The sequence below is a fragment of the Natator depressus genome, chromosome 10 (genome assembly GCF_965152275.1).
Source record: "Natator depressus isolate rNatDep1 chromosome 10, rNatDep2.hap1, whole genome shotgun sequence".
Classification (NCBI taxonomy): Eukaryota; Metazoa; Chordata; order Testudines; family Cheloniidae; genus Natator; species Natator depressus.
In genome coordinates, this window is record NC_134243.1 from 66,629,814 (window position 1) to 66,645,408 (window position 15,595).

Here is a 15,595-nt window from a genome sequence, read left to right on the forward strand (position 1 = left end):
CCCATTTACTTCCAACAGCTCCCCTACTCACCTAATCCACTAGTTGGCTTTTATAATCATTGGATTATAGTGATATCAATATTAGTTGGGAGGTAGCCGATCAGTCTCAGGTGGGGAGGGCTCAACTCCCCTTAAAGGGCCAACTGTCCTTTGACAGTTGGTTTGAGCATTGTGAGACTTTGTGGATCTGTTACACAAAACCAGCTTTAAGATTAGAGTTTCATATGAAATTTAAAGAATCTCAATGTGTCTAACTCCACAAAACTAATGAAGAAGAATATATGAATTTGGTGCTAGCCTGCTGCAGAATTTGGAAATCTTGTTGGTAATTTTATGATGTTTTATAGTATTTGAACATTTAGGGTTCTGGCTCAGACTTGTCTTTTTTAAAGTTACTTTAAAAACAACAATTTTCAATAAGAAAAATTCACTTCTGAATTTGGGATATCATGAGTGAAGCTTATCTCCATAAGTGATAGCTTCCTGTGTTTTATCTTTACATGCTGCAGTACCTACTGTCTTGACTCAGTTACAGAGAATAATTTTTGTTCCATTAATTATAATTTAATGCAATAATAGTTAATATACATCACTTTTTATCAAAACATGTTCTTAAATATGCAGTCTGTTCTGTCCTAAACACATTTCTATAATTTTGGCCAAGCTAAAGAACTGGTTAGGAAATTCCTATAATTAAGTCATAGTATATAAAGAATAAACAGCTAAAAGCCACTGAAACTAATTATGTTTATTCTTTCGAAGTGCAATAAACATTGTTCAGGAGTAAAAGTGATACATAAACCGAATTTTTTTTGACTTATCAAGGCATGATGAAGATTCCTGGCCCAGCACATCTTGTTTAAGTGGTGTTGGGGCTGTTGTTAGTCTCTCTTGGCTTATCGAGGAGTATTGCGTAACTAATTTTGTTACATACTTGGATGTTGAGTTCAGAGACACATCTTATGCTGGAGCCACTGTTTTAGAGTGTGAATTTTTCTTGGTTGTTTAGGCATTAGCTGTTTGCTGATGAGTGTGGTTTGGATTTCTTATTTACAAATGTAGATTTGTTTTTTTTGTTTTAAATATTTATTTTTTGGTGGTCCTGATTCGTCTTGTGTATATTTTTGCTTTTGAGTGTATTTTCTCTTTCAACACAACTGCAGCTCTTCAGCAAACTCATCTTTCTCCTCCACTTGTCCCATCCAACAGCAGTAGAATGGAGTGGGGAAAAGGTTCACGAGTTCTCAATTAAAAAACATTCTTTCTAGCTCAAGTTAAGTGCACTATTTGTATCAGGGTAAATGTCCTGACTGGGAGATCTGTTAGGCTGTGTGATAATCTCCTAGGAGTTGTAGTAGAGAAGACTTATCCTCCCAAGGTTAGTGTTAGAAGCTTTTCACTTGTGATGTGTAAAATGAAGTTGGACAAAACACTAGTGGTGAACAAACCTATGCTAATGGGGGGATTGGATTAGATGTCATAAGTCTTTATTTCTTTTTTCTACCTAGTAGGTATATTAGAAATGAAAACTGCTGTAACTGGTTAGAATATTCTGCTATATTCTATATTTGTTTTCTTTCAGACTTTATTAAAGGAAGGTATTACAATATTAAATATATTACTATATCTGAAATAAAAATTTGGGTGGCTAGGTATGGAAGTTGTTCAGTGTTCAGGTATATATTTTAAAGGGCAACTTTCAATAGTGAATGACTGAAATCTAAATTTTGTAAAAATAAAGTCTAACAGCATCATGCAAATGTTTTCTTTAAGCTTGAGGAAAACTTCTTTCAGCTATTATTATAGAAACGTTCCCCTCCAGTGTTTGCAGACGCATTTTAATTTTGTGACTGTACATGAAAATTAGAAATTGAAACATAGTCGACCATATTGTCATTTCTAAGATGAGTAGAGTGCAAAAATGAACAAATGATGACAGTAGATTTAAAAAATTCTTCCATTTTTTAATAATCTAAAGATATACGCTAGTAATGCAGATAATGAAAATTGTTTTAAAAAAATGTAGCTTCTACCTTAAGTGATACTTCAGCAAATTTATCTTTTAAGAGTAAAGGGTTGACTTTCATGGTGAGCTACTGTTAGTGTCTTTTAAACACAGATTTTAATATGGTTGTTCGGCGATTTGGCTATTGGCATTCCAAAATTGGTATGCTTTCTCCTGAGCTAGGTAAGGCCAGATTTTCAAAGGTACTTACTGCCTAAAGATGTAACTAGGCACCGATTGTGATTTGCAAAAGTACCTAAGCAGGAGTCATTGGGAGTTAAGTTCCTAACCTGCTTAGGCACTTTTGAAAATTCCACCATCTACATTTTTAGTTGTCTAAATATGTTTGACAGTCAGGCTCCTGGTGTCCTTGCTAATATTAATGTCTATAGCTAAGTAATGAACATAGAAACTTTTATAGCAGTCACTTTGTGTATTTAAAAGTAAATTGTTGTTTGATTCTAGGTGATCAGGAGTATCTTATTAATCTAATAGACTCCCCAGGGCATGTGGATTTCTCTTCAGAAGTATCAACTGCTGTCCGACTCTGTGATGGTTGTATCATAGTGCTGGATGCTGTGGAAGGAGTCTGTCCACAGGTGAGATTTTAAAAAATGATTGAGAAAGGATGGAGATGAGACTAGACAAAAATGTTACTGTTTAGCTGTCTTAAATACATTAAACAGAAGAGACATACAAACCAACGGTCAGAATTTCTGTAAAATGCTACTCTCTTTTAATAAATTGTGTATTGCATATGAAGTCTGATTTACTGCTGAGTGATTGAGAGATTAACCATAGAATGTGTTCATGAATATGTGGTTGAGATACTGTTGCCTTGGTGTTGGAGATACAAGTACATGCTCTCACTGGCAATGGAATATTATTACACAGAAGAGATAAAAATAAAGGGGAGTATAGAGTGTGTTTTTTTTTAAAGGTTACATATTTTTCTTATTTTAGTGTATTTAAAGAGCAAAATTATCCAAAATAAAAGAATATCCCTAGTATATTTATCCTCCTATGATTATAAGGTTTTTTTATAAGAAATGTTTTTAAAATTTATATTGCTATGAAAATGCTTACTATGGCATAATTCTGTAATAACTAACTCTATGTATTTTGGGTTACAATCCACAGATGTTTAGAATCAGAAGTCGATAATGTATTTATTTAAATTTTGCTTCTAAACTTAGTGACTTTTTCTTTAACATTGTAAGTATTAATTTTGTGATGTTAGGGTTTCCTTAACTCTTTCCTGCCTTTTTTAACACTTTCTTTCCCCTGCTAGACTCAAGCAGTTCTGCGACAAGCATGGCTAGAAAATATCCGTCCAGTCTTGGTGATTAATAAAATTGATCGTTTGATAGTGGAGCTCAAGTTAACTCCTCAGGAAGCATATTCTCACCTTAAGAATATCTTAGAACAGGTATGAGGCTTTACAGTGCAACATTAAGAGAACACCTTTTGTAGTTTTTTCCCCTTTTTCTCAATGCTCTAATTGCCACTTTCTGCCCTTTTTATTTGGACTAGAAGCAGTGCAAACTGTAGTGTGAGATAACCAGTTTTCCCTACCTTCTGATAGTCATGCATTGTTGTCTATTTTAATTAAACCTTTTTAAGAAAACGTATGATTATTTAATACCTATTCCTCTTTATCTTTCTGGGCATTTATAATGTACACAGCTCTGAAAAGAATATTGAGTTCTTCTCTACAAGTTAGCAGGAGGCATACTCACAGTGTTAATGGCATATCTCAGAGATTTGATCGATATAATATTTTTAAAACCCCTATTTACTGTGTATTTTGAGTTTTTTGGAGGCTGAAATAAGACTATATTTATAATCTCAGAAATACTGACTGCCTGATTTGGGGTTGGAATTGTTAAATAGTCATCTTTAAATATTTAATTATAATTTGATTTCTCATTAATGGTTTGAGATAACTATATTTACAGCTATTTCCTTATATGTCATATCTTCCTTTCTGTTTTTATTTATTTTACATATTGGAAATAATAATTCACCATTTCTCATTGTGAAAAAGGATACTTTTTTTTTAAAGCTGAGAACTAAATCACATTAAGACTAGATATGATTTGTGAAGTATTACAGACATGGGGTGAAATCCTGGTCCCACTGAATTCACTGGGACAACTCCCATTGACTTCAGTGGGACCAGGATTTCATCCACAATGTCTATATATAAACTTTTTTGCTAAGCTTAAGCAAACTGCCTTTGGATGTTTAAGCAACAGTCATATGATTAGATAATTGAAATCTTCTTTGTGAAAAGATTTCACAGGTTGGTTGCAGTGTTTTAGAGCACTAACTATAATTTTCTGTGGTTTTACATATGCTTCCTAGGTTAATGCAATCACTGGAGCTCTTTTCACCTCTAAAGTCTTAGAAGAAAGAGCTGAGAAAGAAACAGAAACTCAAGGGAATTCAGATTCTATACATGGAGATCACGTTTATGACTGGAGTGCTGGCTTGGAAGATACTGATGATTCACATCTTTATTTCTCGCCAGACCTGGGGAATGTGGTATTTGCCAGTGCAATTGATGGTTGGGGCTTTGGGTAAGTAAATAAGTGTAGGATTTCATTAAAGTGTCATTTACCATATTTAATACTAAGGCAGCTGGAAAATCTTTTGAACTGGTCTAAATACTTTTTAGAGGTAACCATTTTACATTTTCCTGTACATCCAATGGCATGCGAAAGCTGAATAGTTTTTTTTCCAAAGTTTCAATTCATGACCTTGAAATAAATCACTATTTTGGTTCTTGACAGTTACAGTTTCGAGGATTTTATGTTCTTCCAAAAATATTTTCTTATACTGTGATGGTTAGTTGCTGTCTTTCTTTTAGGTTTCTGCATGCACACAAATTTCATATTTGTTTTCTTGTGACCTTCTATAAAGTTTTTTTTTTTTTTTTTTGTATTTCAGCAGATATTTGTAGATCAGTTACACAGTGATGGCAGAGATATTACATTAAATCATAAGAAATCAAGCATTAAACAGCTACAGAAAACATTATAGAATTCCGTATTTCATAGTGTGTTGTTAAGGGCATATGTTTTTTGAATTTCTTTGCTTACGTTCTTATTAAGTGTCTGTTTTTAGCTTTTTGTTTCAGAAAGGGTAGGTGGGTCGTAATAAAGATTTGTAAACATTCTGATTGTTTACCACAAGGTGGAGTGCTTGTCTTTGTCTTTAACATGTACTTAAAGGGATACAACCCATTAATTTAGGTTCAAATTTTATATTTTTTGTTGATGATTTGACAAAATTAAAATCTGTTGATTTTAAAAAAAAGTTAAATATATCTTGTTCATAAATGTTGCGTGAATGTAATACTTTTTGGTAAAAGCGATGCTATATATGGTCTGATTGGCTAACTTCTTTTTTTTGTCACTTCTGTTCCCCTAATAGTTCCTTTGCAGATGGTTTGTATGCAAACATGTCAGAAAATCTATTTATTTTTCTAACACAAAGAGCTAGATGAAAAGAATATGGGATGACCTCAGTCTTGAGAGTTTGACACTGGTGAAAATTCCCTGATATACTTTCAGGGAGCACTTGTCCTATATCATTCTTGATGTAAGTTTGATTCACACACAGAGAATGGTGTAGAACAAAGTTTATTTGACTTTGAGGGAAAAGTGTTCATAACAGTCATGTGGGAATTTTTAAGGCTAAATTGGATGGAAGTAGTTGAAAGGGGCACTGATTGAGATTGGAGCTGCAATTTATAATGAGCTCAAATATTTTTTCTCGGACACCGTTTTTGTGTATCGTGGTTTTTTGTGTGTGTGTGCTTTATTTCAAATCAGTTAACGTTTGATATGTAACTGTAACAAAATAGTATTTCTGTCTAGTAGAAAGTTTGATGGGTTTTTAAGCTTTATTGGTCACGTGACTGGTGATTAAATTAAGTGGATGTAAGGTAGGGAGTTGTGTTGGTCTGTTTTTACTTTAATGTTTACTTTGTATCTGCTGTGGGCTGGTTCTTGTGTGTTTAAAATTTAAGCTGGGGTGCCCAGAGCTTCGGATGTCAAGCTTTTGAAAGACTGAAATCTAAATAAATAATCACAAACTGATTTATTGTTGTTTAAGCTTCCCATGGTAGAAGGATTTAAGAATATGACCTGAGCTCATTTGTGCATTTGATACCTTGGTGTGCTAGAGAGGATAGAGAAGCTTTTTGATTATAATATGGCAGTACAATACAGACATAAGAAAAAGTTTGAAAATAGGCCCAAGTTTGTTTGCAAAAAGATAATACAACTCAATGTTAAGATTCCCCACAGGTTAATTTGATGGATTACTAAAATGTGGAAGCTTTTTCCTTCGGTTTTAAGACTTGAAATTCTTAGTAAATTATTTTGGGTTCTCCATGTACAGGACAGTATTTCAGCCAAGGGAGCACTCCTGGAGCTCATGAGTCTTCTGTTGGAATCCTATTTGACTTAAGTCAACTTTTTTCATTCTTGAATCTATATATAAGTAATAGATTAGCTTCTGTTACTCTGTTCTCTGAAGTATACAGCATCCTACAGCTTAAACAGAACAGTGATGGTGTTGTTTATAGTAGTTTCCTCATGCTGCTTATTCTGTAATTTTTCCGTCATCAGAAAAATGCTTTACTGATTTTGCTAAAGTTGGATGAAAACTGTTTGATCCAAGGGACCATTCCTTTTTCTTTCTTTCTTTTTCTTTTTCTTTTTCTTTTTCTTTTTCTTTCTTTCTTTCTTTCTTTCAAGTAGCTGGCATGGTCTGGTTTAGTGATGGCAGTGGTAGAGTTTCCTTTAAATGAAAAAAGGAGCATTTTCTTCTTAATTAATCTCAGGAGGATCTGTCCAGGCTGCCAGCATGACCATCTGGTGAAATGTGGATCAATGAAGCATTTGCCTTAATCAAGGCAGGTTCTGGCTGTTTTGTGGTACGATTCCTAAGGAGATTCCATGTTTTCATGGTAGAGTAAATGAAGTCATTATATAGTGTTAGCCAGATCCAGTGCAGTGAATGGTGCATCTGCTTTTCTCATCAAGTCCAGGTGTTGAAAGGATGCAGTAAATCTATATACAGCAGTCACTGACATACAACAAATCATGAGGGTTTTTTCCCTTCCAAAGCCTTAGGGTAAGCTGCTGAAAAAGGTACATTTTTGAAATTTTTTTATAGGCATAATTGTTGCTGGCTTGGACAGGTTATTAATGTCTTTTGTTAGGAGTGTGAAGTCCTAATTAGAAGCTTTTACAGGTTCCGAAGATAGATTATCGGGTACCAGTGTGGTATAAATATCATTGCCCTAATTTTATACACACGTATACATTTTTCTGTGTCTCCTCTCTGTATAAAATCTCACTTTTATTTTCTCTCTTTACAAGGGATAATGTACAAACTACAATGTGTAGAAATGAAATGTTTTACAATGATTATTTCTCTCTCCCTTCTTACTGTTTAAAGAGAAATCTTTTTGGATTGAAAAGATAGCTTTTTTGTGCACAGTGAATCAAATCAGAAGTCAATTAGCAAGACTTGTTTGACACAAAATAGATATATCCTTCTTGTTTGAATGTACTGGATAATTAAGTCATATAAATACCAAGAAAAACTGCCAAAAGTGTCACGTAAAAAGATTTATTTTATAAAATATAACATACTTTGCTTTTGGCCTTTTTCCATGAATGTATTTTTTGTATGGTCAGACAGTACAATAGTAGTGTGTATTCTAAAAATTTGGAAGCATATTCCGTAAGTGCCAAAAGCAATATTGAAGAATATATGATCATGAAATCTATACTTAAAGAGAGATGTTTTCGTTTTATGGCTGACACAGCTTAACAAGATTTACATAGATCTTCCTGTGAGTATATTACTCAGGTGATCTATGATCTGTAGTAGCTATTGATTGATTTCTGGGTGGGAGTTAGGCCATTTAGGGCTAACATCTTAAGATCTACCTGTCTGAAAGAGTGGCTCTATTCCCTTTTGATATTACTGTACTGCAGAGATATTACTCCTCTGCAGTCCCGATGAGCAGAGGAGCCCCAGCTGGAGACTTCACAATATAAAAGAAAGGGAATTGCTGGTAGTGTTCTCAGCAAGGGGGTTTTAGAACTCACTCTCTTCCCTTGGTCTAAAATAGTCTGCATTTGTTGTCTTTCAGTGTCCACTGTAAAGCCCATTTATTCTCCCTTGCTGTTGAAACCATGTGAGGAACCATTATGCAGGTGTTAGGGTTTTTATTTAATTCTTTCTTTTTCCCTTGATATTGATGTGTATGGGAGTTAGGAGGAATTTTTGGAGTAGTTACAGCAGCTAATAGATTTGTTAAATTGTATCTATAAATATTGGCAAAGTCACGGGAGCTGTGGATACACGTTCTTTCTTTTTTTGTGTATATATAAAAATAATCAGTAGCATATCATAATCCTCACGTGGCTTTAGGTTTTAAGTTTGCAATTCTGGCCACGGACCCTAATTAAAAAACAACATGGTCCTCTCCGCAGATTGAATTTGAAATTCCTGACTTAATATGAATAATAATTTATGTTGTGTCCTGTCATGTTGCAATGACATTATACAAACATCAGTTACTTTAGTTAGGATACAGATTCAGACTTCAAGTTGGCCTTTATGAAAAAAAAAAAAAATGTTCAAACTAATACAAATGTATGTTAAATATTGTTATTTTTAAAATTAAGTGTCCTGAACTAAAGAGAAAACAGTAGAAACTGTGGGGGTAAAATAGGGATGCAAGACTACTTAGATATGAATATCACATAAGTTGACACAGGCTTACATTTATAAGTGTAATGTTGTGCATACCAATTTGTATCAAGATAGATTTTTCTTTCTTTTAGCATTGAACATTTTGCAAAACTGTATAGCCAAAAGATTGGAATCAAACATGCAGTACTTTTGAAGACCTTGTGGGGAGATTATTATCTAAATGCAAAGGCAAAGAAGATAATGAAGGGTGACCAGGTAATATTGCTGGGATACATGTTACTTTGAAGCTCCTTGTTGACCTTTATAATTTCTTTCCAACAAATAAAAAGGTTTTCTGTCAAATATCCATGGGTAATACATTATTTGAGCTGTAGCCTGATAGTCTCTAATTCCATTCCTCACAGTATGGCATGAAAATTCTGCCCTCAATATTTTTTAAAATTCATATTGCATAAATAGAAGTAATAGCCTCTCATTCATTGGGGCGGCTTTGCCTCAGGAGATTGGTGGTGAATCTGGCTATTGGAGGGATTCCTCTTGCACAAAGGAACCCTCAGATATCTTAGAGCCAGCATAACCCCTCCTACATGCCTCATTTCCATGCCCAACATACAGGGCATACCAGCAGCCAGGCATCAGGGTACGGAGATGCTAGCCATGCTTCTATAATGAAAGATGAGAGCTGGTAGGAGAGGAAGGGTGTGTAGGAGCCACTAAGGCAGTTCTATGCTATTTGTGGAGTCTTCCAGCTTTAGAGCAGTTTTGCTCCAGGAAAGCATCATAAACGTACCCTCCCAGACTAGAGATTATTGCCTCATTAGTCACTCCATTGCTTCATGGAGTGAATATGGTATTTTTAGCCTATGAAGACCATGGCTGGGAATCTTCAGTTCTCTTGTATGAAGTATTTCCACTATTAAACCTGGGAGAGCAGAGCAGTTTCTCTCCCTCTTCATTTAATATAGTTTTTCTTCTGTCTGTAGAAGTGAGAATTAATACTTATTAAGTATAACCAGACTCAGGACAGACATGATCAGTATTGATAAGTCTCTCTTATTAAAAATTAAACCTTTTGTCCTTTGACTTTTTTGATGGCATGTGGTCCAATAATTTACTCCATCCAGATTTGATTAGGGCTGTTGATTTACCTCACTTTATATACAGACAGATTAACAACAGATTTCATCTAATATGACTAGTTTTAAACACTACTTATGGAGGTTGGTAGTTTAATCATACAGACCTATTCATTGTGAAACTGATCAGTGCTAAGCTATCGGCTATGTAATGTTTATTGAAGCTCCAAAATACTGTGTGTGCTCTTCTAGTCAAAAGGAAAGAAACCTCTGTTCGTGCAATTGGTGTTGGACAACATCTGGAGTCTATATGAAGCTGTCCTGAAAAGGTAGGAGAAGTCCCAATGTTCTCTTTGAATCCTTTTCACATGCTTTTTGCAGAGATGAAGATTCTTGAAATATTCTGATTATCACAATCAAATACTGTAGATGCTTGTGACACATCATTCTGTTGCTGTTTTTTTCCATAGAGACAAAGAGAAAATAGATAAAATTGTCACCTCTTTGGGATTGAAAATTGGTACACGTGAGTCACATCATGCGGATCCTAAAGTTCATCTCAATGCCATTTGCAGTCAATGGTTACCCATATCCCAGGCAGTGCTCTGTATCCTTAAGAAAAAAGCTATTTGGTTGTTTACCAGCAGTTCTTAGACTTCAAAGGGTTACCTATGTATTTTTGTATAATTTGTGTAAAATGTTTTTTTAAAAAAAGATATCACCTAGAAATCTAGTTTTATACATCTTTGTCTTTTTAACTAGTATAGTGGTTCTCAAACTTTTGTACTGGTGACCCCTTTCAAATAGCAAGCCTCTGAGTGCGATCCCCCTTATAAATTAAAAACACTGTTTTTATATATTTAACACCATTATAAATGCTGGATGCAAAGCAGGGTTTGCGGTGGAGGCTGATAGCTCGTGACCCCCCATGTAATAACCTCACGACCCACTGAGGGGTCCTGACCACCAGTTTGAGAACCCCTGAACTAATATATGTGATTATAAAAATGTAGTTGAAGGCATTCTCCCTCCCATCCCCTTCTTCCAAGATAGCTGTTCTTTATAGTTTTTCTCTTGAGCACAAGGGGAGAGGGAAACCGCACTGTAGTTAACTCTTTGTTTAATGGGCCCAGATAGTTTTCCTGCACCTATCACAACATGGAATATGATGTGTACCAGAATCACTGCACACTGGGAAATAGTTTATAATGTTGCCCACTGTATATCGAACAGTTGACTATAATTATTTGAAAAGAAGCTAATAAGTTAATCAAGCTGGTGTTTATGTTAAAAAAAAAAAAGTCATTTTTTTCCAAAAAGAGATCATGTTTAGCCATATTTTGCAAGTTAAACACTTTTGCTTTCTGATGCTGGGAGGACTTACTGATGTCAAAAGTTGCTCCAGTCTTCCAAGAACTTGTTTCAGTGGTTATTCTGTTGGCAAGGGAGGATGTCTTGGGACTGCAATAAATTCCCGTTAGTTTCATCTAATAATTTAGTCTACTTTATCAGTTCAATACCCTCTTAATTCTTTCTTTTCCTGTTACTTTTTTCTAGTAAGCTGCATTTTTGTCAAGTCACTTTGTAGATCTTGTCCATTAATTATCCATATAAAATTTTTCTAAATTCTGTATCTGTTGTGGACTAGTTAGTGAGGCATGTGAACATGGCATCTCTCTGCATGGAGTCATCTTTCCCTACATGTCTTCCATTTCTGATTCAGCTTCTCACCAGGGTTATACTCCGTATCAATTCTAGTTTCAATTCTATTTTGTCACCACTGGAAGTGGTTTTGTTCCTTTGTAATCTGATGTTTGCTGATATAGTCCTAATGAATTTAAAAAAATCTTACCTGTTATGTTTTCAGTCTGTTTCCCTTATTGATAGAATGATTGAGATTTAAATTTAAAGCAGTTTATACTATCCAAATAAGTATACTGATTGACCTATTTTCTCTGTTCTAATATTCAGTGACATTAAAGTACTTAATCTCTGATTTCCACCATCTTGGTGTTCCTGCATGTATGCGTACATTTAAAAGAAATAATTTTATGAAGTTTTTTGAGGTCGGATGGGCTTACAATATGCTTCTATTTTGTAGTTTATTTGATCATAAATATATATATTTTAAAAAGTCTTTTTTTGAAGGATTACTACATTGGCAGTTGGTGCACACAAATGGTAACATTTTTGATAAATACAATATCTGATGCATATACCTAATTTCTAGTTAATAAAGAATCGTATATGAAGTTTCTGTACATCCTTAACAAAGTGCTTTAGCTATGGTGTGTAGTAAACTTCCCAGTCCTCTTGATATTACTGTTGAGAGGGTAGAGAAGTTGATGTGTGTTGGAGCTAGAACTTTTGATTCTCTACCCCCAGAAACTCAAGAACTGAAAAAGGGTAAGTAAATGTTCTCTCAACAGCTTGAAAATGTCAGGTTTTTTTTAAATGCACTCACCATATCTGTCTTTAACTATCTGTATAACCTCTGCTTTGCTACTGTCATTTAGTGTACATGCTGTTGTTCACCAGATCTTTGATTATGCTGTGCTAGAGTATTAGGCATCTTATTTTATTGTTCAGTATGTTTTTGAGACCGTGTGTATTGCATGGCTTTTCGACCCCCTCAGGTTGCAAATAGAGTATATTGATGGCTTGAAATTATGTGTAAGGGTTTTGAGAGAAGGGTAGGAGGTAAGCATTGTCTCCTGTTGTCTAGAACTAAATGCAAATGTAATGGAGAGGGAATTGACTGCTATACCAAGTTAAATATATAGTCACTAGGTGTTGTGATGGGGTCAGGCCAGATGGCTACAAGAAAGTGATAGAAAGCAGATGTATTAGTCCCAGGTTAAGTAGGTCCCTTTTCCCTGGATAAGGTAACAGGGAAGGTTCCAGAACAATCAGGAACTTTCCAGAAACAATTAAGGCAGACAGTCTGATTAGAACACCTGCAGCCAATCAAGAAGCTACTAGAATCAATTAAGACAGGCTAATCAGGGCTGCCGTGAATCTCTGAGGTGAGCAAAGCCGCCAATAAGCGCAGAACCCACCAAGGCAGAGGAGGAACTTTGTCACAATGTTTAAACTTGGATCTGATGTTTATAGGTATATTGATCAGCTATGCCCATCTGATGTTATCATAGTGTAAAAATCATGTTCAGTTGATTTGGCTGTGTCTTTAAATAACCTTTAAATCTGTGTTAGAACAAATTAGTCTAGCGTACCCTAGTAATGTGTGGAAAGGTAGTCCAGCAGGCTCATCTTCACCTGTTTCCATGGGAAACTGTTGTTCATAACAAAGAAAGCTGTTCCGTTGAGTCTGTACAGGCAGTAACTTCATTGTAGAAAGCTTGAAGATAGCATTAAGAATTTAAACCATGATTACATATGGATTTATTATTGAGAAAATGCTTCATTATTTATTTTAAAAATAGTGTGGAAATTAATTCTGGCATTTGAATGGGGAAACCTTTTTTGTACTGAGTGTTGCAGATGTCCATTAAGAATAGTTATGACTTATCTGTATAGGAGAACATTTGATCAGTTAATAGTTGTCAGTTCTAGGTGTCAGAGTAACAGCCGTGTTAGTCTGTATTCGTAAAAAGAAAAAAGAAAAGGAGTACTTGTGGCACCTTAGAGACTAACCAGTTTATTTGAGCATGAGCTTTCGTGAGCTACAGCTATGTACAGATACAGATGCTATGCATCTGATGAAGTGAGCTGTAGCTCACGAAAGCTCATGCTCAAATAAACTGGTTAGTCTCTAAGGTGCCACAAGTACTCCTTTTCTTTTTTCTTTTTAGTTCTAGGTGTGTGTTTGTCTTTTAAACTTTTTAGTTTTGTGACAATCTGCTGTGGTATATCATCTAAAAAATACAGCAACACTCACAAGGTCATCTTCAGCCAAACAAAATAATTATAAAACATTCTGCTTGAGTGTAATCTGGTCACACACAATCGGAAAATTAGGCAAAAAAACAAAACAAAAAACAGAAAAAATGAGGACTTATGCATCATTTGCTTTCCTACATTTTAAACATTGTACATAATATTGGTGAAATACTTACATAACTTCATTTCTTAAAATGTAATCTAGATTTCATAATTTTACTATTTTGGCAGAATGATCAGAGAGATTACTAAATGAAAGATTAACTGGGCAACAACTTAGTTTCCCGTTCTTGTGAGAGAGTCCAAAGCAGTTGTGAAATCTTGATCCCATTGAAGCCAATGGAAATTTTGCCATAAACTTCAGTGGGGCGAGGATTTCACCTCAGGTTCTCGCAGCACTACCAACCTCAACCAAACTATTTCTTCTTTGAAGAACCATATCACCAATAACCACAGATCTTACTAATGGATGGAACAGATGTTGGGTTTCTGAAGCTCTGTAAGCAAAGTGTGTCAAGACTGATATCAGCACTGAGTTCAGAACTATTAAAAATAACAGGAACTAGAATGACCCAAGTTCAATAATTACGCTCAGATAAAGGCAGTAATAGAAGAGCTATTAAGAGCTATACATGATTTTAAGCTTACAGACTAATCATGAGCTCACATATGAACAAGCACATAGTGGTCCTAATCCTGCAAGTGCCTCTACATGTACAGATCCCCGTGTCTGTGCACAGCTACACTGGAGTCAGTGGAGCTCTGCATTTGTACGGGATCACGTACATGGAAGCTCTTGCAAGATTGGGGCTTGATAGTGAGGCAGTCCTAAAATTCTTTTGTACAGATAACGTATCGACTGCGTGCTGCTTTTCTTTGAGAATTGGAAGCCATGCTGATTCTGTTAAATATGAGAGATCTTTCCATGTGATTATTTTTCTTCCCTCCTTCTATCCCCTACCCTCACAAATGGTGGGCATCTGTGAATGTCAGTGCTTTACCCCAAAATAGACAGTGCTAATGATCCACCAGATTTCAAGTTAACAATCAAAAATAGTTTAATGGGAAGAAAATACGTTTGTCCAGGTTAATGTTTGCTAATCTGTGATCAAAATAATTTATCCTGGAGAAAACTGATTCCCTCGTATATTTCCACTTCACAACTAAACTACATTACTAAATTTTGAAACTAAATTGAAGGGGTATAACTCACTCTTAATACATGTTTGAATTAAAGATACGGACGGAAATTATGGATGTCTTGAAAGGGTAATTAACAAATCTTTGTTTTTTCTGATAGAGCTGGAGATGGTGAAGTTGTATTAAATATTGAACAGAGTTGAAAATCAAAGTTGAAAAATATTAAAAATGACACTGGTTAGATATAATGCCAAGTACATATGTGACCATGCCCTCTCCAGGAAGGAAATTTCAATAGAAAACATCTTATTTTCCCCCTACATTCTAGTAATCCTAAAGAAAATGTAATCAGATTTTTCAGCTTTCTGTAGGAAAGGATGTAATCAAATAGGAAACCACACATTTTTGGGTTGTGTGAAAAGTTTGATTTGCATTGGACCCATGTTTATTACAGAATACGATTGTAATACAATTTAATAAAAAAGATCCCCTCTGTTCTGCTTTAGGAAGTATTCCAGGAGAACTAACAATAGAGGGAAGATATATGTTTAAAATGCTAATAACCGCTCAAAGTATATATCTGAACATTGGCTACCTAAATATTTACATAATTTCATTTCTATAGTGAAGACATTATGTTTGAGAGAACTTCAAGAAATCCATGGGGATGGAGCTTATCATTGTCCAGTTGACAGTCCTTCGGTTTTGTTTTCTCAACTAGTGGGAACTG

General features: G+C 34.9%; 1 protein-coding gene across 2 annotated transcripts in view; it reads left to right on the plus strand.

Annotated features, from left to right (window-relative positions):
• The window catches only part of EFL1 (elongation factor like GTPase 1), a 150,953-nt gene that overhangs the window by 6,219 nt on the left and 129,139 nt on the right, over positions 1-15,595 (plus strand). For both annotated transcript variants that reach the window (XM_074966436.1, XM_074966437.1), the window contains exons 5-11: positions 2,471-2,604; positions 3,297-3,434; positions 4,373-4,587; positions 8,881-9,004; positions 10,078-10,154; positions 10,296-10,432; positions 12,109-12,231. In XM_074966436.1, the coding sequence (XP_074822537.1) occupies positions 2,471-2,604; positions 3,297-3,434; positions 4,373-4,587; positions 8,881-9,004; positions 10,078-10,154; positions 10,296-10,432; positions 12,109-12,231 (948 nt within the window). The remainder of the gene's footprint in view (positions 1-2,470; positions 2,605-3,296; positions 3,435-4,372; positions 4,588-8,880; positions 9,005-10,077; positions 10,155-10,295; positions 10,433-12,108; positions 12,232-15,595) is intronic.